This window comes from Rhinoraja longicauda, chromosome 39, assembly GCF_053455715.1.
Source record: "Rhinoraja longicauda isolate Sanriku21f chromosome 39, sRhiLon1.1, whole genome shotgun sequence".
Lineage (NCBI taxonomy): Eukaryota > Metazoa > Chordata > Chondrichthyes > Rajiformes > Arhynchobatidae > Rhinoraja > Rhinoraja longicauda.
Genome location: NC_135991.1, coordinates 2,013,883 through 2,038,843, shown reverse-complemented (window position 1 = coordinate 2,038,843; position 24,961 = coordinate 2,013,883). Strand labels below are relative to the sequence as shown.

The 24,961-nt window shown below is 49.0% G+C and overlaps 1 protein-coding gene across 1 annotated transcript in view; it reads left to right on the top strand.

The window, feature by feature from the left end:
* The first annotated feature begins 3,191 nt into the window (after positions 1–3,191).
* The window catches only part of LOC144611087 (sialic acid-binding Ig-like lectin 13), a 35,629-nt gene continuing 13,859 nt past the window's right edge, over positions 3,192–24,961 (top strand). The window contains exons 1-4 of the mRNA XM_078430165.1: positions 3,192–3,270; positions 8,294–8,662; positions 11,266–11,559; positions 23,272–23,553. Coding sequence (XP_078286291.1) covers positions 3,231–3,270; positions 8,294–8,662; positions 11,266–11,559; positions 23,272–23,553 — 985 coding nt within the window. The 5' untranslated portion in view covers positions 3,192–3,230. The remainder of the gene's footprint in view (positions 3,271–8,293; positions 8,663–11,265; positions 11,560–23,271; positions 23,554–24,961) is intronic.

Here is a 24,961-nt window from a genome sequence, read left to right as displayed (position 1 = left end):
AACCACATGGCTGGCCAGTATGACCTGATATCAGTTGAGTTTAGTTTTCTAGTTTATAGGTATAGCATGGAAACAGGCCCTTCGGCCCAACGAGTCTGCGCCGACCAGCGTTCACCCGTTTACACACTAGTTCTGTGTTTAGTTTAGAGGTACAGCGTGGAAACAAGCCCTTTGGCCCATCGAGTCCGTGCTGACCAGCTATCGCCCGTTCACACACTAGTTCTGTGTTTAGTTTAGAGATACAGAGCAGAAACAGGCCGTTCGGCCCGTGCCGCCCAGCGACCAACGCTATCCTACACACACTTGGGACAAATATATATTTTTTACCGAAGTCTAATTAACCTACAAACCCGTACCTCTTTGGAGCATGGAATGAAACCGGAGATTCCGGAGGAAACCCACGCAGGTCACAGGGAGAACGTACAAACTCCGTACAGACCGCACCTGTTATCTGGATCGAAGTCGGGTCTCTGGCGCTGTGAGGCATCAACTCTAATGCTGTGCCACTGTGCGCCATCATGTTACTTGGCAAAGATTAGCGGGAAGTCTAACATAGACATAGACATAGAAAATAGGTGCAGGAGTAGGCCATTCGGCCCTTCGAGCCTGCACCGCCATTCAATATGATCATGGCTGATCATCCAGCTCAGTAACCTGTACCTGCCTTCTCTCCATACCCCCTGATCCCTTTAGCAAAAAGGGCCAAATCTAACTCCCTCTTAAATATAGCCAATGAACTGGCCTCAACTACCTTCTGTGGCAGAGAATTCCACAGACTAACCACTCTCTGTGTGAAGAAATGTTTTCTCATCTCGGTCCTAAAAGACTTCCCCCTTATCCTTAAGCTGTGACCCCTAGTTCTGGAGCTTTGGGAAGCTTTTAAAAACCAACAGAAGGCAACTAGATTGCTCATAAGGTCCGAAGTGATAGGAGCAGAATTAGGCCATTCGGCCCAGCAAGTCTACTCCACCTTTCAATCATGGCTGATCTGTCACTCCCACCTAACCCCATTCTCCTGCCTTCTCCCCATAACCCCTGACACCCGTACTAATTTTTTAGTATGGCTCTCCGGTAATTCAAATTTCATTGTCCCTCAATTGGTCCATGTGACAATAAACTGACCTTGAAACCTTGACTTGGCCTCCACATCCTTCTGTGGCAAAGAATTCCACAGATTCGCCATCCTCTGACTAAAGAAATTCCTCCTCATGTCCTTCATAAAAGAACGTCCTTTAATTCTGAGGCTGTGACCTCTCCCACTATTCGAAATTTCCTGGTCACATCCACTCTCTCCAAGCCTTTCACTATTCGGTAGTTTCAATGATGTTCCCCTCATTTTTCTAAACTCCAGTGAGTACAGGCCCAGTGCCGACAAACGCTCATCATATGCAAACCCACTCATTCCTGGGATCGTTCTTGTAAACCTCCTCTGGACCCTCTCCAGAGCCAGCACATCCTTCCTCAGGTACGGGGCTCAAATGCCGGAGATGCGATTATTTTCCGGATCGTATCTCCGGTCGCTCTGCGGCCTAATATCTTGGAGCTGGAAGCCTTGCTCAGGACTGACTTTGTGCCCCACGATGGGGCCGTGGACTTACCATCAAAGCATGTGATCCCTTGCCTGGAATCGACGCTCCAAACGCGGCCTGTGGACTTCAACATTGAGGAGCTCGCAGTCTCGGGTAGAGACCGATGTCAGGAAGCTCCAAGACGCAGAAGGTTCGACCAGCCCCGACTCGAGGTCAGATCTCCCGGCGTGCGGGAGCTGAGATTCTGACGACACTTACCCACTCCTTCCCCCCTCAACCCCCCCTTAAAACTCCCCCGGGGCCGGGGTTGGACGAGGGGGAAGAGGAAAGGGGAGGGAGCCGCTCACCACGGCCCCGGGGGCCATTGCGGCGGCCAGGAGCAGGAGAGATCTCCCCCCCCCATTGGCCGCAACTCCCAACACTCGGGCGGGTCCCGCCCCTTCCGAGCAGCAACCCTCCACCAACTGCGCACGCGCAGATCCGGCAGCCATCTTGTGTAAGTATTAGATCAACGGGCCCCAACTACGCAGGCGCGGACCCGTTGGGTTTCCATTGTGACGTCAAACATGGAGGTAGCCAATCAGGGTGTGCCGGACCCCACGTGGGGGGAGGTGGTAGAGCCAATCATATTTATTAAAGTTTAAAATAGATATTTTAAAGGAAAGACTGGATAGACTGGGCTTGTACTCGCTGGAATTTAGAAGACTGAGGGGGGATCTTATAGAAACATATAAAATTCTTAAGGGGTTGGAGAGGCTAGATGCGGGAAGATTGTTCCCGATGTTGGGGGAGTCCAGAACCAGGGGTCACAACTTAAGGATAAGGGGGAAGTCTTTTAGGACCGAGATGAGAAAACATTTCTTCACACAGAGAGTGGTGAGTCTGTGGAATTCTCTGCCACAGAAGGTAGTTGAGGCCAGTTCATTGGCTATATTTAAGAGGGAGTTAGATGTGGCCCTTTTTGCTAAAGGGATCAGGGGGTATGGAGGGAAGGCAGGTATAGGCTACTGAGCTGGATGATCAGCCATGATCATATTGAATGGCGGTGCAGGCTCTAAGGGCCGAATGGCCTACTCCTGCACCTATTTTCTATGTTTCTATGTGAGTAATGTGGGCCTAAAATTGTTGCGCCACCATGTACCATATTTGGCTGTATTTCGGGTACGTATGGACAAACAAACAAAATGAGTGTTTTAGTAATATACTAGAGCAAGTGGACCCGTTGGGCCCAAACCTCTCCTACATCACCCTCTCTTCCCCCACTCCCTCGACCCCCCTCCCCCACCCCTCCCCTCCCCCTTCCCCTCCCCCCCCACCGTTCCCCTTCCCCTCCCCCCGCTCCATTTCCCTCAACCCCCTTATCCCCCCCCTCTTTCCCCCTCCCTCCCTAGAAGATAGATTTAAACTTTACAATGTGAATAACTTTTAAAATATAACACCGATTTCAATGAAACATCTTCCATTTGCACAAAAAGGGATGACGGTGAGTAAGATGGGCCTAAAATTGTTGCACTATCATGTATCGTTTTGGCAGTTCAGGAACAAACAAACAAACAAACGAGAGTTTTAGTATATAGCTAGATAGATGTATAGATAGATAGATTGGTTTTTACTGCAATAGATAGATTGGAGTTTTACTGCAATTATTTTCTCTTCCAGACCGGGACATCGGGACAGTGACGGGATATCTGAGATCGGACAATGATCGGGAGATCGTTCTTCCTTCTGTCCCTTCTCCAAGGTACCATCAGCAGCAACTCAGAAGTGTTTTCTGGCGAGGGGGCTTTTACTGGTTGGTGACTAACAGAGTTCCACAAGGTTCGGTGCTGGGATCGCTACAATCGTTTCGCTGAACACCTTCGCTCAGTCCACCTGGACCTACCTAATCTCCCAGTTGCCAAACACTTTAACTCCCCCTCCTATTCCCACACTGACCTTTCTGTCCTGGGATTCCTCCACTGTCAGAGTGAGGCCCAGCGCAAATTGGAGGAACAGCATCTCATATTTCGCTTGGGCAGCTTACAACCCAGTGGTATGAATATTCAGTAGGAAAGAACTGCAGATGCTGGTTTAAATCGAAGGTAGACACAAAACACTGGAGTAACCCAGCGGGACAGGCAGCATCTCTGGAGAGAAGGAAAGGGTGACGTTTCGGGTCGAGACCCTTCTTCAGACGGTAGAAGAGTCTGGACCCGAAACGTCACCCATTCCTTCTCTCCAGAGATGCTGCCTGTCCCGCTGAGTTACTCCAGCATTTTGTGTCTACCTTCGGTATGAATATTGATTTCTCTAACTTAAGTAACCCCTGCATTCCCCCTCTCTCTATCTCTCCCCTACCCAAGTCACACCAGCTTCTCATTTTCACTCAGCAAACAGTGAACAATTGCCTGTTTTCTTTATCATTGTCACTTTTTTACATATCTTTCATTCTTTGTTCTGTGTTTCTCTACATCATCGTCCATATCTCTCATTTCCCTTCCCTGTGCCTCTCAGTCTGAAGAAAGGTCTCGACCCAAAACATCACCCATTCCTTCTCTCCAGATATGCTGCCTGACCCGCTGACTTTTGTGTCTATCTTTGGTTTAGACTAGCATCTGCAGTTCCTTCCAACATACCACTACACTTCATGTTGTATATTAATGATTTGGACGAGGGGATTGAAGGATTTGTGGCCAAGTTTGCGGGATTTGTGGCCAAGTTTGCGGATGATACGAAAATTGGTGGAGGGGCAGGTAGTGTAGAGAAAGCAGGGAGTCTGCAGAAAGATTTGGACAGGTTGGGAGAGTGGGCAGAGAAGTGGCAGATGGAATATTGTGTAGCAAAGGAGGGAGGGACGCACTGTGGGGGGGGGGGTTGAGGAGGGAGAACCGTGCTGTGGGAGGGGTGGGTGAGGAGGTAGCGCCGTGCTGTGGGGGGGTGAGGAGGGAGCGCTGCTCTGTGGGAGGGCGGTGAGGAGGGAGCGCTGCGCTGTGGGGGGAGGGGCGGTGAGGAGGGAGCGCTGTGGGGGGGGGCGGTGAGGAGGGAGCACTGTGGGGGGAGGGGCGGTGAGGAGGGAGCGCTGTGGGGGGGGGGGCGGTGAGGAGGGAGCGCTGTGGGGGGGGGGCGGTGAGGAGGGAGCGCTGTGGGGGGGGCGGTGAGGAGGGAGCGCTGTGGGGGGAGGGGCGGTGAGGAGGGAGCGCTGTGGCGGGGGGGGCGGTGAGGAGGGAGCGCTGTGGGGGGGGCGGTGAGGAGGGAACGCTGTGGGGGGGGGCGGTGAGGAGGGAGCGCTGTGGGGGGAGGGGCGGTGATGAGGGAGCGCTGTGGGGGGGGGCGGTGAGGAGGGAGCGCTGTGGGGGGGGGGGCGGTGAGGAGGGAGCGCTGTGGGGGGGGGCGGTGAGGAGGGAGCGCCGTGCTGTGGGAGGGGGTGAGGTGGGAGCGCCGCGCTGTGGGAGGGACGGTGAGGAGGGAGCGCCGCGCTGTGGGAGGGGGGGGGTTGAGGAGGGAGCGCCGTGCTGTGGGAGGGGTGGTGAGGAGGGAGGTCAGTACACACCATATCCACAGCGCCGGATAAAAGGCGTGGAAAGTGTCACGGCAGCGCAGCGGTAGAGTTGCTGCCTTACAGCGCTTGCAGCGCCGGAGACCCGGGGCCCATCCTGACTACGGGTGTTGGTCTGTACGGAGTTTGTACGTTCTCCCCGTGCCCTGCGTGCGTTTTCTCCGAGCTCCTCAGTTTCCTCCCACACTCCAAAGACGTACAGGTTTTTTAGGTTAATTGGCTTGTTAAATGTTAAAATTGGCCCTAGTGGGTATCCTATATAGAACATATATCCTATATCCTATTTACAAATGTGAGATGTAACTTTGGTGCTCACAATCACGATGCCAGAGACAAAGTCGTTGAAACAAGAAATATTTATTACGAGTCTGCAGAGCCGAGTGCCTCTCCAAATCGAGACACCCCGAGACAAAGACAGTGCCTTCTCTTTATACAATACAACTTATTTGAATTTCTCTCCCCTTCGTTGGATCCCCCTCCCCTTCGGGCTCCTTCCAATCAGAGCGCTGAGGTGCACAATCTTCTGTACAGCCCAGGGTAACTCCCAGATCATACATCGCATGTAAATGTTAATTAGCAGTTTCAGGATCAGGGGCGTGTTTGCAATATTCATTTGCTTCATTGAGCAAGCGCAGTAGCTATCTTCATGACTCATTTTAACCCTTTCCTGCCTTGTTGACACCATTTTAAGATTGTAGCTGATTGTGTATCTTATCTCTGTCCACAATCATTCCCTCAGTGTCTTAACAAAGGCAGTGTTAAATTTTTATCATCCTGTCTCTGGGTTTAATCCTCCTGTCTCTCACAAACCCAATTCAATTGCAACAAATTCAATCTCCTCAAACTCAATTGCAACAAATCTGAAATCATCATCATTGGTCCAAAAATGCTCACCAAATCCACCCAAAACTTCATCCTCAACATTGATGGTCTCCCAGTATCCACCTCACCTCACATCCGGAATCTTGGAATCATCCTTGATCAAACCCTCTCCTTCGACAAACACATCAAACACATCACAAAGACAGCCTTCTTCCACCTCAAAAACATTGCCCGTCTCCGTCCATCCCTCTCCTCCACAGCTGCAGAAACCCTCATCCACGCCTTCATCACCTCCCGTCTGGACTACTGCAACAGCCTCCTCTATGGCGCACCCTCAAAAATCATCAATAAACTTCAATACATTCAAAACTCCGCTGCCCGTCTACTCACACACACCTCGATCCGTGACCATATCACCCCCGTCCTTTATAAACTCCACTGGCTCCCCATCCCCCAGAGAATCCAGTACAAAATCCTCCTCATAACCTACAAAGCCCTCCATAACCTGGCCCCATCCTACCTGACCGACCTCCTCCACAGGCACACTCCCACCTGCACCCTCCGCTCTGCCGCTGCCAATCTCCTATCCCCCCACATCCGGACTAAACTCAGATCCTGGGGGGACAGGGCTTTCTCCATCGCTGCTCCCACCCTATGGAACTCACTACCCCAAACCGTTAGAGACTCCCCCACACTCACCACATTCAAAACATCGCTGAAGTCTCACCTGTTCAGCACTGCCTTCAACCACTGAAGGTCACCTCACCTACTGTCTCCTTTCTCTGTTCATTTATTTATTTACTTATTTATCTATTTATTAATTTCCCTATGTTCTCAAAATCTCTGTAAAGCGTCTTTGAGTATATGAAAAGCGCTATATAAATAAAATGTATTATTATTATTAAACCCTCAGTTCCCCCCCCCCCCCTTCTACATTCCTTTAGGTATTAATCTTCCTGTCTGGTGGTTGAATCATTCTGTTTCTTACACAAATATATATATACTAGCAAAGAGGGCCCGTTGGGCCCGTCCCCACACCCCCCATTTTCTCCTCCCCCCATTCTCTCCTCCCCCAACCCCAATCTTACTCTCCCCACACCCCCCTTTTCCCCACGACCTCCCCTTTTCCCAGTACCCCTATCTCCCCCACCACCAAGCCCCCTCCGGACGACCCCTGTTGTCCCCCTCCCCAGTCCCCATTCTCAGACCCCGCCACCATTCTCTCTCCCCCAGACACACTCTTACTCTCCCCCCTTTCCCCAGCGCACCCCTTTCCGCTACTCTCTCTTGCCCCCAGCACCAACAGGTCCGGGGGGGGGGGGGGGGGGTGGGGAGCGCATCAGTGAAAGGTCCGGGGGGGGGGGGGGGGGGGAGCGCATCAGTGAAAGGTCCGGGGGGGGGGGGGGGGGGGTGGGGAGCGCATCAGTGAAAGGTCCGGGGGTGGGGGGGGGTGGGGAGCGCATCAGTGAAAGGTCCGGGGGGGGGGGGGGGGGGGGGAGCGCATCAGTGAAAGGTCCGGGGGGGGGGGGGGGGGTGGGGAGCGCATCAGTGAAAGGTCCGGGGGGGGGGGGGGGAGCGCATCAGTGAAAGGTCCGGGGGGGCGTGGGGGGCGGGGGATAGCGGGGAGAGGATGTCCCGGGTGTGGGAGAGAGGAGGAGAGAAGCAAGGGGAGAGAGGAGAGGGGGGGAGCCCATAAGCACAGACGCACAGACGCACAGACGTACAGACGCACACACGCACAGACGCACACACGCACACACGTACAGACGCACAGACGTACAGACGCACACACGCACAGACGCACACCAGCCCCACGCTGAAAGCCTTCAATAAATCAGCACCAGCTCTTGTCACGTGGGCATTTTGACGTCACACGCTGAAGGCCATGGAAAAAACGGCTGGGTTTTAAAAAATACTAAAACCTCCGTAACTTTAAGAATATACGACCGAATCAAATAAAAACATCATTTCCCACCAGCGTTCAGCGTCGTGATTAAGGCGGTTCAAAAATCGTGCCGCTACGGTTCACCGTTTTTGCCGGAAATCAGCCGACAAAATGAGTTTTTTTGTTGTGACTTTTAAACCTCTGTAACTGAAAAACTATACGGCCGAATTAAATACAAATATCATTTTCGGCAAGCGTCCAGCGGTGTGATTAAGGCGGTCCTCACCGTTTTGCAGATATCAGCCGAAATCACTGTTACAAATATACATACAAGTGAGAGTTTTAGTAAGATTAGATTATATATATCCAATAGGATAGTATTAGTGTGGGGGGATCGCTGGTCGGCGCGGACCCGATGGGCCGAATGGCCTGTTTCCACGCTGTATCTCTGAACCCAACTAAAGTGAGTCCAGTGATCTCACAAGGTGTTGACTGCTAAAGATTGTTCCTTCTCTCCACCAGCCGTGATGTCGGGAGAGTGGGGTGCGGACATTCCACCAGCAGTGACAGCGCAGAATGGTTTGTGTGCACGGATTCCGTGTCGCTACTGGTACCCGATGGAACTGGAACTGGACGATAAACCACGGACTGGAATCTGGTATAACAGTGATTATATGAACAATCAGTCTGTAGCCTTCCACTCCGTGGATCCCAGTCAAGTATCAACAAAGTTTCAGAATCGGACCCGGCTGTCAGGAGTCCTGAGTGACGGCAACTGTTCCCTGGTTATAGACAACGTCACGCTGCTAGATGACGGTCCTTATCGTTTCAGAGTTGAATTCGGAGGGGGAGAAAAGTACACCTACCCTGCAACACAGCTCCGTGTTATTGGTAAGTGCTCCGTATTATTCACTCATTCACTCAACATTTCCTTCCCAGCTGTTACCGGCAACTGAACCATCCTACCACAACTAGAGACCAGTGCTGAACTACCGTCATCCTCACTAGTGACCCTCGGACGAGCCTTGATCGGACTGTAACGCTCCTGCCCTTTCTGTCGTGGGGTAGACTGACTCCCCCTCCAATCTTAGCACATCCCGTATCCTGGACTTTTACATTTTACTCATTTCCACTCGACATTTTAATTTCATGTTTGTGCAATATTACATGTGCAATAACTGGTCACTTTAATTTCATTATTATTATATTGCACATGATACTTTCAATGCCTTGTCATTGTGTCTTTTGACTGGTGACAGACCCATTTCCCTCGGGGATAAATAAAGTTCTATCGTATCGTATCTTTGCTGGCTTTAACTTGCACTAAACGTTATTCCCTTGTTACGTATCTATACACTGCAAATTGCTCGATTGTAATCATGTATGGTCTTTCCACTGATAGAAACAAAAAGCTGGAGTAACTCCGCGGGACAGGCAGCTTCTCTGGAGAGAAGGAATGGGTGCCATGTCAGGTTGAGACCATTCTTCAGACTGGTTAAAGATAAGGGAAACAAGAGATATATAGACGATGATGTGGGGAGATAAAGAACAATGAATGAAAGATATTTAAAAAATAATCAATGATAAAGGAAACAGGCCATTGTTAGTTGTTTGTTGGGTGAAAACAAAGAACTGGTGAGACTTGGGTGGGGGAGGGATGGAGAGAGAGGGAATGCCGGGGGGCTACCTGAAGTGAGAGAAATTAATGTTCGTACCACTGGGCTGTAAGCTGCCCAAACCAAATATGAGATGCTGTTCCTCTAATTTGCGTTTAGCCTCACTCTGACAATAGAGAAGACCTAGTACATCGCATGCAACAAAAGCCTTTCACTGTACCTCGGTACATGTGATAATGAACTCAACTGAAACAACAGATGTTCAGCAGTGAGTGGGGAGAAACATGGACTGTAAACATTCCCTGTTCACACACACACACCACAGCACCAGTATCCTCCTGGTTCATATCTGTGTCATCATGACGCCTCCAGTTTTTGCACTGTTATTATCAGATTTGCATTGCCCCTATATGCTCCTAACATCGACTCCATCTACACTTCACGCAGCCTGAACTAAACTAAACAATGCCTGCCTTATCCTTACTGCCCTTAATTGAGAACTGTGTCCCCGTCTACCTGCTCAAAGGTCAGTGATCCCCGACCTTTTCAACCACCCTGACCATTGTACGTCCTTGTTGAGGGATCATCCTTAGTTGGTTTAGTTAGTTTATTTTATTGGCATGTGTACCGAGGTACAGAGAAAAGCTTTTGTTGTGTGCCAGCCAGTCAGCGGAAAGACAATACATGATTACAATCGAGCCATTTACAGTGCACCTGCATGATAAGGGAATAACATTCAGTGCAAGGTTTAGCCCTGCAAAGCCCAATCAAGGATAGTCAGAGGGTCACTAATGAGGTAGATAGTAGTTCAAGACTGCCCTCTGGTGGTGGTAGGATGGTTCAGTTGTCTGATAACAGCTGGGAAGAAACTGTCCCTGAATCTGGAGGTGTGCGTTTTCACACTTCTGCACCTTTTTCCCCGATGGGAGAGGGGAGAAGAGGGGTGAGACTCATCCTTGATAATCTCGAGGTGTGCGTTTTCACACTTCTATTCCTTGCAAAAATAACCTTACTCGTGTTGGACTGGGATTTTGATGAGAACAGATGCATCCAGTGAAATTTTAACCACTGGGTGGCACTGCGATGGCAGCCTCGCCTACAGTCTGCCTGTCTTTTTCATCTTTTTGTTGATATTTTTGGTGTGTTTAAAGAGTATGTGTTAATGTCCTCTGGTTTGTTTTATGTGGGGGTGGGGGAGGCGGTCGAGGGAACTTTTTTTCCCATCTCCTACCTTGCCTGAGATGCGATAGCTTTCCGGACCGTATCTCGTATCTCTGGTCACTCTGCAGCCTAACATCGTGGAGCTGGTGGCCTTGCCTGGGACTCACTTTGAGCCCCACCGCGGGGTCGTGGACTTACCATCGGAGTGTGTGATCTCTTGCCCCGGATCGGTGCTCCAACCGTGGCCTGCGGACTTTAACATTAGGGAGCTCGCAGTCTCGGGTTGAGACTGATGTCGGGAAGCTCCAAGCTGCACGAGGTTCGACAAGCCCTGATCCGGTGTAGGTCGCCCGGCGTGGGGGGGGGGGCTGAGATTCCACCCCGATGTAGGAGGTTGATCGCCCCAACGAGGAAGGCTCACCGCCGGCTACGGGAGCCAAGATCGTTCCGTCAACGGAGGTTTGAGGCCCCCGACTGCTGGAGGACAAAGAAGGGAAGAGATTGAACTTTTTTTCACTTTCCATCACAGTGAGGAATGTGGAGGAGTCACTGTGGTGGATGTTCATGTTAAAATGTATTTTGTGTGTCTGTTGCTTTTTATTGGTGTGACTGTATGACAAGTGATATTCCTCGTATGTTGTAAAACATACTTGGCTAATAAAGTATGATTATGATTATGATGATTTAACTAAAAGTATCTGTTTCTCTGTGTGTTAGAATTCACAGATAAACCCACGATATTCCCTGCTGAAATGGTGGCAGGTCAGCCTGTGAACGTGACCTGCTCCTTCAACACCACGTGTAATGGAACAGCACCCACCTTAACCTGGGACCCCCCCACTGATCAACCACCGTCAGCCTCACACAGCGTAACTGAGCGGGGTGACACGCTGATATATACTTCTGTTCTGTCCCTGACCCCAGCGCCCAAACATCACGGGCAAAACCTCACCTGCAGAGTCAGTTACCCAAATGTCTCATCCGAGCAGAAACTCACACTGACTGTGCAATGTAAGTACGGAGATCGTTTATTGTGCAGGAACGGCAATCATCTATTCGCAGTGCTGGTACATAAGGTCATATGTGATAGGAGCAGAATTAGGCCTTTCGGCCCATCAAGTCATTAGTGGGTGGCGCAGCGGTAGAGTTGCTGCCTTACAGTGAATGCAGCGTCGGAGACCCGGGTTTGATCCCGACCACGGGTGCTGTCTGTCCGGAGTTTGTACGTTCCTCCCGTGACCGGCGTGGGTTTTCTCCGAGATCATCGGCTTCCTCCCACACTCCAAAGACGTACAGGTTTGTAGGTTAATTGGCTTCGTAAATGTAAACATTGTCCTGTGTGTGTGTGTAGGATGATGTTAATATGCGGGTATCACTGGTCGGCACGACCTCGATGGGCTGAAGGGCCTGTTTCCGCGCTGTATCTCAAAACTAAACTAAAAAACTAAAGTCTACTCCGCCATTCAATCATGGCTGAACTATCTCTCTCTCATAATCCCTTTCTCCTGCCTTCTCCCCATAACCTCTAACACTCGTACTGATCAAATTAACACAAAATGCTGGAGTATTTCAGCAGGACAGGCACCCTGTCTGGAGAGAAGGAATGGGTGACGTTTTGTTGAGAACCTTCTTCAGACTGAAAGTCATGGGAAAGGAAAGGAGAGATATAGACGATGATGTAGAGAGATGTACCTGATCTCCCGTTTGCCAAACACTTTAATTCCCTTCCCATTCCCGCACTGACCTTTCTGTTCGAGGTCTCCTCCATTGTTAGAGTGAGGCTCAATACAAATTGGAGGAACAGCATCTCATATTTGGATTGGGCAGTTTACAGCCCAATGGTATGAACATTGACCTCTCTAACTCCAAGTAACCCTTGCTTCCACTTCCTCTCCATCCCTCCCCCACCCAAGTCGCACCAGCCTCTCGTTGTCACCCAACAAACAGCAAACAATGGTCAGTTTCTTTTATCATCGTTAATTATTCACATATCTTTCATTCTTTGTTCTGCATCTCTCTACACCATCATCATGTATAGCTCTCGTTTCTTTAAATAGACAATAGACAATAGGTGCAGGAGTAGGCCATTCGGCCCTTCGAGCCAGCACCACCACAACCTCTCACACACACACACACACTCTCACACACACTCTCACATACTCTCTCACACACACTCTCTCACACACAAACTCACACACATCCACTCACACACACACTCACTCTCCCTAACTCACACATGCATATTCTTAGTTTAGAGATACAGCGCGGAAACAGGCCCTTTGGCCCACTGGGTCCGCGCCGACCAGTAATCCCCGCACACTAACACCATCCTCCACACACGAGGGATAATGTTTACATTCACCGAGCCAATGAACCTACAAATGATTTGGATGAGGGAATTGAATGCAACATCTCTAAGTTTGCGTATGACACGAAGTTGGTTGGCAGTGTTAGCTGCGAGGAGGATGCTAGGAGGCTGCAGAGTGACTTGGATAGATTAGGCGAGTGGGCAAATGCATGGCAGATGCAATATAATGTGGATAAATGTGAGGTTATCCACTCTGGCGGCAAGAACAGGAAAGCAGAGTATTGCCTGAATGGTGACCGATTGGGAGAAGGGGAGATACAACGTGACCTGGGTGTCATGGTGCACCAGTCATTGAAAGCAAGCATGCAGGTGCAGCAGGCAGTGAAGAAAGCGAATGGTATGTTGGCATTCATAGCAAGAGGATTTGAGTTTAGGAGCAGGGAGGTTCTGCTGCAGTTGTACAGGGCCTTGGTGAGACCGCACCTGGAGTATTGTGTGCAGTTTTGGTCTCCTAATCTGAGGAAAGACGTTCTTGCCTTAGAGGGAGTACAGAGAAGGTTCACCAGATTGATCCCTGGGATGGCGGGACTTACATATGAGGAAAGACTAGATAGACTGGGCTTGTACTCGCTGGAATTTAGAAGACTGAGGGGGGATCTTATAGAAACATATAAAATTCTTAAGGGGTTGGAGAGGCTAGATGCGGGAAGATTGTTCCCGATGTTGGGGGAGTCCAGAACCAGGGGTCACAGCTTAAGGATAAGGGGGAAGTCTTTTAGGACCGAGATGAGAAAACATTTCTTCACACAGAGAGTGGTGAGTCTGTGGAATTCTCTGCCACATAAGGTAGTTGAGGCCAGTTCATTGGCTATATTTAAGAAGGAGTTAGATGTGGCCCTTTTTGCTAAAGGGGTCAGGGGGTATGGAGAGAAGGCAGGTACAGGCTACTGAGCTGAATGATCAGCCATGATCATATTGAATGGCGGTGCAGGCTCGAAGGGCCGAATGGCCTACTCCTGCACCTATTTTCTATGTTTCTAATTTTCTAAACCTGTACAGGAAACCGAAGTTCTCGGAGAAAATGAGGTGTATGAGGCGTGAATTGTCCAAGATAGACTGGCTATTGATGCTGAAAGGGTTGACGGTGGACATGCAATGGAAGGCATTTAAAGGTCGCATGGATGAACTACAACAAGTGTTCATCCCAGTTTGGCAAAAGAACAAACCAGGAAAGGAAGTGCATCCGTGGCTAACAAGGGAAATCAAGGATAGTATTAAAACAAAAGATGAAGCATACAGATTAGCCAGAAAAAGTAGCATATCAGAGGACTGGGAGAAATTCTGAGTCCAGCAGAGGAGGACAAAGGGCTTAATTAGGAAAGGGAAAATAGATTATGAGGGAAAACTGGCAAGGAACATAAAAACTGACTGCAAAAGCTTTTATAGATATGTCAAGAGAAAAAGATTAGTTAAGACAAATGTAGGTCCCTTGCAGTCGGAAACGTGAATTGATCATAGGGAACAAGGAGATGGCAGACCAATTGAACAAATACTTTGGCTCTGTCTTCACTAAGGAAGACATAAACCATCTGCAGGAAATAGCGGGGGATCGGGGGTCTAATGAGATGGAGGAACTGAGGGAAATCCAGGTTAGTCGGGAAGTGGTGTTAGGTAAATTAAATGGATTAAAGGCAGATAAATTCCCAGGGCCAGATAGGGTGCATCCCAGAGTGCTTAAGGAAGTAGCCTCAGAAATAGTGGATGCATTAGTGATAATTTTTCAAAACTCTTTAGATTCTGGAGTAGTTCCTGAGGACTGGAGGGTAGCTAATGTAACCACACTTTTTAAAAAGGGAGGGAGAGAGAAAACGGGGAATTATAGACCAGTTAGCCTAACATCGGTAGTCAAGTCAAGTCAAGTCAATTTATTTGTATAGCACATTTAAAAACAACCCACGTTGACCAAAGTGCTGCACATCTGACTAGGAAAAAAAAAAACATACAGTGGCAGGCAGCCAAACACAACGGCGCGGCCATCTTGAACAAAATGTTAATTCAATCACCCACAGTCCAACAATAAAAGCACTAAACAGGCACCCAAATTACCCAACCCCCAAAACCCCCCAAAACACAGTCCAACAATAAAAGCATTAAATAGGCATTCAAATCACACACCCCAAAACCCCCAAAAACACAGTCCAACAATAAAAGCATCAAACAGGCACTCAAACCACCCAACCCCAAAAACACACAAAAAAAGAAACATCCATCAAAGAAACATCCATCACAGTGAGTCTCCTCCAGTCCTCTCCTCACTGTGATGGAAGGCCATAATGTCTTTCCCTTCTCCCGCTGTCCTCGCCCGCAGCCAGGTTGTTGTGGTTGCAGGCCGCGCCGGACGGTCCACAGTGGGGAAAATGCTAGAGTCAGTTATTAAAGATGTGATAGCATCACATTTGGAAAGTGGTGAAATCATCGGACAAAGTCAGCATGGATTTACCAAAGGCAAATCATGTCTGACGAATCTTATAGAATTTTTCGAGGATGTAACTAGTAGAGTGGATAAGGGAGAACCAGTCGATGTGTTATATCTGGACTTTCAGAAGGCATTTGACAAGGTCCCACATAGGAGATTGGTGTACAAACTTAAAGCACACGCTATTGAGGGCTCAGTGTTGAGGTGGATAGAAAATTGGTTGGCGGACAGGAAGCAAAGAGTAGGAATAAACGGGTCCTTTTCGGAATGGCAAGCAGTGACTAGTGGGGTACCGCAAGGCTCAGTGCTGGGACCGCAGTTATTTACAGTGTATATTAATGATTTGGACGAGGGAATTGAATGCAACATCTCTAAGTTTGCGGATGACACGAAGCTGGGTGGCAGCGTTAGCTGCGAGGAGGATGCTAGGAGGCTGCAGAGTGACTTGGATAGATTAGGCGAGTGGGCAAATGCATGGCAGATGCAATATAATGTGGATAAATGTGAGGTTATCCACTTTGGCGGCAAGAACAGGAAAGCAGGCTTTACCTGAATGGTGACCGATTGGGAGAAGGGGAAATGCAACGTGACCTGGGTGTCATGGTGCACCAGTCATTGAAAGCAAGCGTGCAGGTGCAGCAGGCAGTGAAGAAATCGAATGGTATGTTGGCATTCATAGCAAGAGGATTTGAGTTTAGGAGCAGGGAGGTTCTACTGCAGTTGTACAGGGCCTTGGTGAGACCGCACCTGGAGTATTGTGTGCAGTTTTGGTCTCCTAACCTGAGGAAAGACGTTCTTGCCTTCGAGGGAGTACAGAGAATGTTCACCAGATTGATCCCTGGGATGGCAGGACTTTAATATGAGGAAAGACTGGATAGACTGTGCTTGTACTCGCTGGAATTTAGAAGACTGAGGGGGGATCTTATTGAAACATATAAAATTCTTAAGGGGTTGGAGAGGCTAGATGCGGGAAGATTGTTCCCGATGTTGGGGGAGTCCAGAACCAGGGGTCACACCTTAAGGATAAGGGGGAATTCTTTTAGGACCGAGATGAGAAAACATTTCTTCACACAGAGAGTGGTGAGTCTGTGGAATTCTCTGCCACAGAATGCAGTTGAGGCCAGTTAATTGGCTATATTTAAGAAGGAGTTAGATGTGGCCCTTTTTGCTAAAGGGATCAGGAGGTATGGAGAGAAGGCAGGTACAGGCTACTGAGCTGGATGATCAGCCATGATCATATTGAATGGCGGTGCAGGCTCGAAGGGCCGAATGGCCTACTCCTGCACCTATTTTCTATGTTTCTATGTTTCTAAAACCCACGCAGATTGCGGGGAGAACGTACAAACTCCGTACTGACAGAACCCGTAGTCGGGATCGAACCCGGGTCTCCGGTACTGCTTTTGCTGTAAGGCAGCAACTCTACCACTGCACCACCGTGACTGCCCATGTCTCTCTGTCTCACACACGAACACCATCTCTCACATACACAATCACCAAAACACACACACACTCACCCTCTCTCACACACTCACGCTCTCTCACACACACACTCACCGAAACACACACACTCACACTCATTCAAACACGTACACACACACACTCCCACTCTCTCACACACACACTCACTGAAACACACACACACACTCACTCAAACACACACACATTCTCTCACAAACACGCTCTCCCTCACACACGCACACACACATCCTCAAGATCTCGGAGAAACCCATGCAGGTCACGGGGAGAACTTGCAAACTCCGTACAGACAGGCACCGGGGGTGAGGATGGAACCGGGGTCTCCGGCGCTGTGAGGCAGCAATCCTATCCGCTGCGCCACCGTGTCCCCCACATCTACAGTCTTGTGTTCCCCACCTTCCCTGCTCGGGTCCCCTTCCAGTCAAATCTGGCCAGCTCCTGCCTCATGCCTCTGTAATTCCCTTTGTATACCCTTTGCTATACTGTAATACTGACACTTCCGATTTTCCCTTCTCCCTCTCAATTTGTAGATTAAAACTTATCATATTATGATCACTGCCTCCTAATGGCTAATTTACCTTGAGTTCCCTTATCAAATCAGGTTCATTACACAACACTAAATCCAGAATTGCTTTCTCCCTGGTAGGCTCCAGTAAAAGCTGTTCTAAGAATCCATCTCGGAGGCACTCCACAAACTCCCTTTCCTGGGGTCCAGTACCAACCTAGTTTTCCCAGTCTACCTGCATGTTGGAATCTCCCATTATCACCGTAGCATTACAGATAGAACTAGTACAGATAGTACATTAAAGATAGAACTAGTGTGTGAACGGGTGATCGCTGGTCGGCGTGGACTTGGTGGGCCCGAAGGGTCTGTTTCCACAGTGATTCTCTCAACTAAACACAGAACTAGAATGTGAATGGGTGATCGATGGTCGGCGCGGTCTTGGTGGGCCGAAGGGCCCATTTCCGTGCTGTATCTCTAAAGTCTAAAGACTAAAGTCTTTTATAATCCAAGGATCATTGAAAGTGCCGTGAAACTCTCTCTCTCACTCACTCACTCTCTCTCTCTCTCACACATTCTCTGACTGACACACGAACACCATCTCACACACATACTCATTCAAACACACACACGCCCTCACACACTCACTCAAACGCATCACACACTCACACTCGCTCTCTCACACACATCCTCTCACACACTCACTGACACACACACACATACACTCTCACACATACACTCACTCACACACATCCACTCACCCACACACTCACTCTCCCTCTCTCACATACACACATTCTTAGTTTAGAGATACAGCGCTGAAACAGGCCCTTTGGCCCACTGGGTCCGCGCCGACCAGTAATCCCCGCACACTAACACCATCCTCCACACACCGGGGACAATGTTTACATTCACCGAGCGAATTAACCTACAAACCTGTACATCGTTGGAGTGTGAGAGGAAACCGAAGATCTCGGAGAAAACCCACGCGGATTGCGGGGAGAATGTACAAACTCCGTACTGACAGTACCCGTAGTCGGGATCGAACCCGGGTCTCCGGCATTGCTTTTGCTGTAAGTCAGCAACTCTACCGCTGCGCCACCGTGCCGCCCACATCTAGTCTTGTGTTCCCCACCTGTATGTTGCCTGTCTGACATTAGAAACATAGAACCATAAAAAATAGGTGCAGGAGGAAGCCATTTGGCCCTTCGAGCCAGCACCTCATTCATTGTGATCAAGGCTGATCAAACACAATCAGTAACCCTTGCCTGCCTTCTCCCCATATCCCTTGATTTCACTAGCCCCGAGAGCTCTATCTAACTCTCTTTTAAATTCATCAAGTGAATTGGCCTCCACTGCCTTTTGTGGCAGAGAATTCCACAAATTCACAACTCTCTGGGTGAAAAAGCTTTTTCTCATCTCTGTTTTAAATGGACTCCCCTTTATTCTTAGACTGTGTGGCCCATGGTTCTGGACTCCCCCAACATTGGGAGCATTTTTCCTGCATCTAGTTTGTCCTGTCCTTTAATAATTTTATTCGTCTCTCTATCACCCTTCTAAACTCCAGTGTATACAAGCCCAGTCTTTCCAATCTTTATGACATATGACAGTCCCGCCATCCCGGGGTTTAACCTGGTGAACCTACGCTGCACTCCCTCAATCACAAAGCTGTCCTTCCTCAAGTTGGGAGACCAAAACTGCACACAATACTCCAGATGTAGTCTCACCAGGGCCCTATGCGGTCAAGACCCTTCTTCAGACTGGTTACATTCGTACTTCATCTTTTCTCTCCGTATTCTCCTGGTTGGCATGTGGAATTCTGCCGTATTAACTCAAGTTCAAACCTTCGTTTGTCGTTAGACGTGCCGGAGAATTTCTCAATCAGTTCCCCATACAACGTGAACAATTCCAAGGTCAGTGTAAAGGAAGGAATCTCCGCAGCGTTCCTCTGCTCCGTCCAGAGTTTCCCCAGCGTCCAACCTGACGTGGCGACATCGCGGTGTCACGCTGAACACAACACATTCCAGCAACGAGCAGTGCTGGAAATCCTCCGGGTGACAACGCAGGATGCTGGGGACTATCAGTGTGTGGCGGAGAATGAACACGGGGCAAGGGAGGGGACTATGACCCTCATCGTAGAATGGGAGTAGGCACACGCTCATGTCTCTCCGAACATCAATGAGAAGTCAGTGGAATATAATTCAGGGACATTATTCTATATCTTCCTGTCTCCCACACTCTCACTCCTCTTGTAGCATAGAAACAAAAAAAAAGTGCAGGTGGAGGCCATTTGGCCCTTCCAGCCAGTACCACAGGCAATAGGTGCAGGTGTAGGCCATTCGGCCCTTCGAGCCAGCACCACCATTCAATGTGATCATGGCTGATCATTCTCAATCAGTACCCCGTTCCTGCCATCTCCCCATACACCCTGACTCCGCTATCCTTAAGAGCTCTATCTAACGCTTCTTGAAAGCATTCAGACAACTGGCCTCCACTGCCTTCTGAGGCAGAGAATTCCACAGATTTACAACCCTCTGACTGAAAAAGTTTTACCTCATCTCTGTTATAAATGGCCTACCCCTTATTCTAAAACTGTGGCCCATGTTCTGGACTCCACCCAACATTGGGAACATGTTTCCTGCCTCAAACGTGTCCAACCCCTTAATAATCTTATATGTTTCAATAAGATCCCCTCTCATCCTTCTAAATTCCAGTGTATACAAGTCGAGTCGCTCCAGTCTTTCAACATACGACAGTCCCGCCATTCCGGGAATTAACCTAGTAATCCTACGGTGCACGCCCCCAATAGCAAAAATATCCTTCCTCAAATTTGGAAACCAAAACTGCACATAGTACTCCAGGTGCGGTCTCACTAGGGCCCTATACAACTGCAGAAGGGCCTCTTTGCTCCTATGCACAACTCCTCTTGTTATGAAGGCTAACATTCCAACGGCTTTCTTCACTACCTGCTGTACCTGCATGCTTCCTTTCAGTGACTGATGCACTAGGACACCCAGATCTCGTTGTACGTCCCCTTTTCCTAACTTGACACCATTCAGATAATAATCTGCCTTCCTATTCTTACCACCAAAGTGGATACCCTCACACTTATCCACATTAAACTGCATCTTCCAAGCATCCGCCCACTCACACAGCCTGTACAAGTCACCCTGCAACCTCATAGCATCTTCCTCACAGTTCACACTGCCACCCAACTTTATGTCATCTGCAAATTAGCTAATGTTACTTTTAATCACTTCATCCAAGTCATTAATGTATATTGTACATAGCTGCAGTCCTAGCACTGAGCCTTGCGGTACCCCACTAGTTACTGCCTGCCATTCTGAAAGGGACCCATTCATCCCCACTCTTTGCTTTCTGTCTGCGAACCAAATTTCTATCCATGTCAGTACCCTACCCCAATACCATGTGCTCTAATTTTGCCCACTAATCTCCTATGTGGGACCTTGTCGTAGGCTGTCTGAAAGTCAAGATACACCACATCCACTGGCTCTCCCCTGTCCATTTTCTTAGTTACATCCTCAAAAAATTCCAGAACATTAGTCAAGCATGATATCCCCTTCGTAAATCCATGCTGACCCCGAACGATCCTGTTACTGCTATCCAAATGCTCCGCAATTTCGTCTTTTATAATTGACTCCAGCATTTTCCCCACCACTAATGTCAGACTAACTGGTCTATAATTCCCTGTTTTCTCTCTCCCTCCTTTCTTAAAAAGTGCGATAACATTCTCTACCCTCCAATCGACAGGAACTTATCCTGAATCTAAAGAACATTGGAAAATGATCACCAATGCGTGCATGATTTCTAGAGCCACCTCCTTAAATACTCTGCGATGCAGACCATCAGGCCCTGGGGATTTATCAGCCTTCAGTCCCATCGATCTACCCAACACCATTTCCTGCCTAATGTGAATTTCCTTCATTTCCTCCGTCACCCTAGGATCACAGGCCACTAGAACATCTGGGAGATTGTATCTTCCTTAGTGAAGTACCAGTTCAACTGGTCTGCCATTTCCTTGTTCCCCGAAAGATATTCCCCTGCTTCTGTCTTCAAGGGACCCACATTTGCCTTAACTATTTTTTTCCTCTTCACATACCTAAATACGCTTTTACTATCCTCCTTTATATTATTGGCCAGCTTACCTTCGTACCTTATCTTTTCTCCCCGTGTTGCCTATTTACTTATCTTTTGTTGCTCTTTAAAAGAGTCCCAATCCTTTGGCTTCCCGCTCTTCTTTGCTATGTTATATTGATTCTCCTTTGTTTTTATGCTGTCCTTGACTTCCCTTGTCAGCCATGGGTGCCTCTTACTCCCCTTAGAATCTTTCCTCCTCTTTGAGATGAATTGATCCTGCAACTTCGGCATTATTGCCATGAATACCTGCGATTGCTGTTCCACCATCTTCCCTGCTTGGGTCTCCTTCCTGTCAAAACTGGCCAGCTCCTGCCTCAGGCCTCTGTAATCCCATTTGCTATACTGTAATATTGACACTTCTGATTTTCCCTTCTCCCTTTCAATTTGTAGAGTGAAACTTATCATATTATGATCACTGCCTCTAATGGCTCTTTTACATTGAGTTCCCTTATCAAATCAGGTTCATGACACAACACTAAATTCATAATTGCCTTCTCCCTGTTAGGCTCCAGTTCAAGCTGTTCTAAGAATCCATCTCGGAGGCACTCCACAAACTCCCTTTCCTGGGGTCCAGTACCAACCTGATTTTCCCAGTCTACCTGCATGCTGAAATCTCCCATAACCACCGGAGCATTACATTTTCGACATGCCAATTTTAGCTCTTGATTCAACTTGCAAACTTGCACCCTTTGTCGAGGCTACTGTTTGGGGGCCTGTAGATAACTCCCATCAGGGTCTTCTTACTCTTACAATTTCTCATTTCTATCCATACTGATTCTACATCTCCTGATTCTCTGTCACCCCTTGCAAGGGAGTGAATAACATTCCTTACCTACAGAGCAACCCCACCCACTCTGCACATGTGTCTGTTTTTTCAATAGGTCGTATACCCCTGAGTGTTCAGTTCCCAGCCCTGGTCCTCTTGTAGCCATGTCTCTGTAATTCCCACAACGTCATACTTGCCAATGTCTAACTGAGCCTCAATTTATTCGAGAGTCCTTTGCAATTTCTCCTGTATTCGCTTCCCCTTTAACTCCATCTTCATATTCCCAATTTGTCAACCCCTCCCCCCTCCCCCCATTACTTAGTTTAAAGCCACGCGTGTATCACTAGCAAACCTGCCTGCCAGAATGTTGGTCCCCCTGCTGTTAAGGTGTAACCCATCCCTTTTGTACAGGTCACCCCTACCCCAGATGAGATCCCAGTGGTCTAGAAATCTAAATCCCTGCTCCCTGCACCAGCCCCTCAGCCAAACATTCATATCCCCTACTTCTCAGTCTTCTTCCTAACTCTCTAAACTCACGTTGCAGTACCTCCTTCCTCTTCCTCCCGATGTCGTTCGTGCCCACGTGCACAACTAATTTCGGTTGATCGCCTTCCCTCGCGAGGATGTTCTGAAGCCGCTCCGTGATGTCTTGAACCCTGGCACCAGGGAGGCAACAGACCATCCTCGAATCCCGCCTGTCGCCACAGAATCTACTGTCCGTACCTCAGACAATGGAGTCACCTACTACTATGGCTCTTCCCGACTTCAGTCTCCCCGGTCGAGTCTCCTTGCGTGGATTAGAGCCACTGACCACAGTCGGCGTGGACTCGGTGAGCTGAAGGGTCTGTTTCCGCACTGTTTCTCTCCACTAAACACAGAACTAGAATATGAACGGGCGATCGATGGTCGGCACGGTCTTGGTGGGCCGAAGGGCCCGTTTCCGTACTGTATCTCAAGTCTAAAGACTAAAGTCTTTTATTATACAAGGATCATTGAAAGTGCCGTGAAACTGGTTGCTAAATTTTATCTGTTTGCAGATGCCCCCCAGAATCTCTCCATCACTTCCCCCCACAATGTGAACAGTTCCTGGGTCAGTGTAAAAGAAGGAAACGCTGCAGCGATCCTCTGCTCGGTCCACAGTTTCCCAGCGTCCAACCTGACGTGGGGAAATCTCGGTGTCACGATGAAGACAGCACGTTCCAGCAACGAGCTGTGGATGGAGTTCCCTCAGCTGATGCTGAGGGACGCTGGGGTCTATCAGTGTGTGGCGCAGAATGAACACGGGACAGCAGAGAGGGATGTGACCCTCACTGTAGAATGTGAGTACACACACACTAACACATCTCTATAAAGGCAGATAGATTATTGGGCCATGAACACACACACACACGCACTCACACACACACACACACACACACTCACACACACACACACACACACACACACACACACACACATACACACACTCACACACACACTCACACACACACACACGCACACACACACACACGCACACACTCACACGCGCACACACACACGAACCCTCTCTCTCGCTCTCTCTCTCTCTCTCACTCACTCACCCTCTCTCTCACACACACATTCTGTCTGACACATGAAAACCATCTCACACACATATTCATTCAAACACACTCTCACCCTCTCACACACACTCACTCATGCACACACACTTTCTCTCTGTCTCACACACGAACATCTCCCACACACACTCACACAAACACACCACACACTCTCACTCGCTCTCTCACACACACCCTCTCACACACTCACTGATACACACATACATACTCTCTCACACATACTCTCTCACACATACACTCGCTCACTCACACACACTCTCTCACACACACACTCACTCACACACATCCACTCACACACACATTCACACTCACTCTCTCTCACACACACACATTCTTAGTTTAGAGATACAGCGCGGAAACAGGCCCTTTGGCCCAATGTGTCCGCGCCGACCAGTAATTCCCGCACACGAACACCATCCTCCACACACTAGGGACAATGTTTACATTCACCGAGCCAATTAACCCGCAAACCTGCAGTGTGGGAGGAAACCGAAGATCTCAGAGAAAACCCACGCAGATTGCGGGGAGAATGTACAAACTCCGTACAGACAGCATCCGTAATCGGGATTGAACCCGGGTCTCCGGCACGGCTTTTGCTGTAAGGCAGCAACTCTACCGCTGCACCACCGTGACCGCCCTTGTCTCTCTGTCCCACACACGAACACCATCTCTCACACACACACTCACCGAAACACATACACACTCTCACCCTCTCTCACACACACACACTCTCTCACACACACTCACACTCACTCAAACACATACACACACACACTCTCTCACACACACACACTCACCGAAACACACACACTCACACTCACTCAAGCACACACACATTCTCTCACAAATACGCTCTCACTCACACACGCACACACACATCCTCAAGATCCCGGAGAAAACCCGCGCAGGTCACGGGGAGAACTTGCAAACTCCGTACAGACAGGCACCGATGGTCAGGATGGAACCCGGGTCTCCGGCGCTGTGAGGCAGCAATTCTATCCGCTGCGCCACCGTGCCGCTCACATCTAGTCTTGTGTTCCCCACCTGTATGTTGCCTGTCTGACATTAGAAACATAGAACCCTAGAAAATAGGTGCAGGAGGAGGCCATCTGGCCCTTCGAGCCAGCAC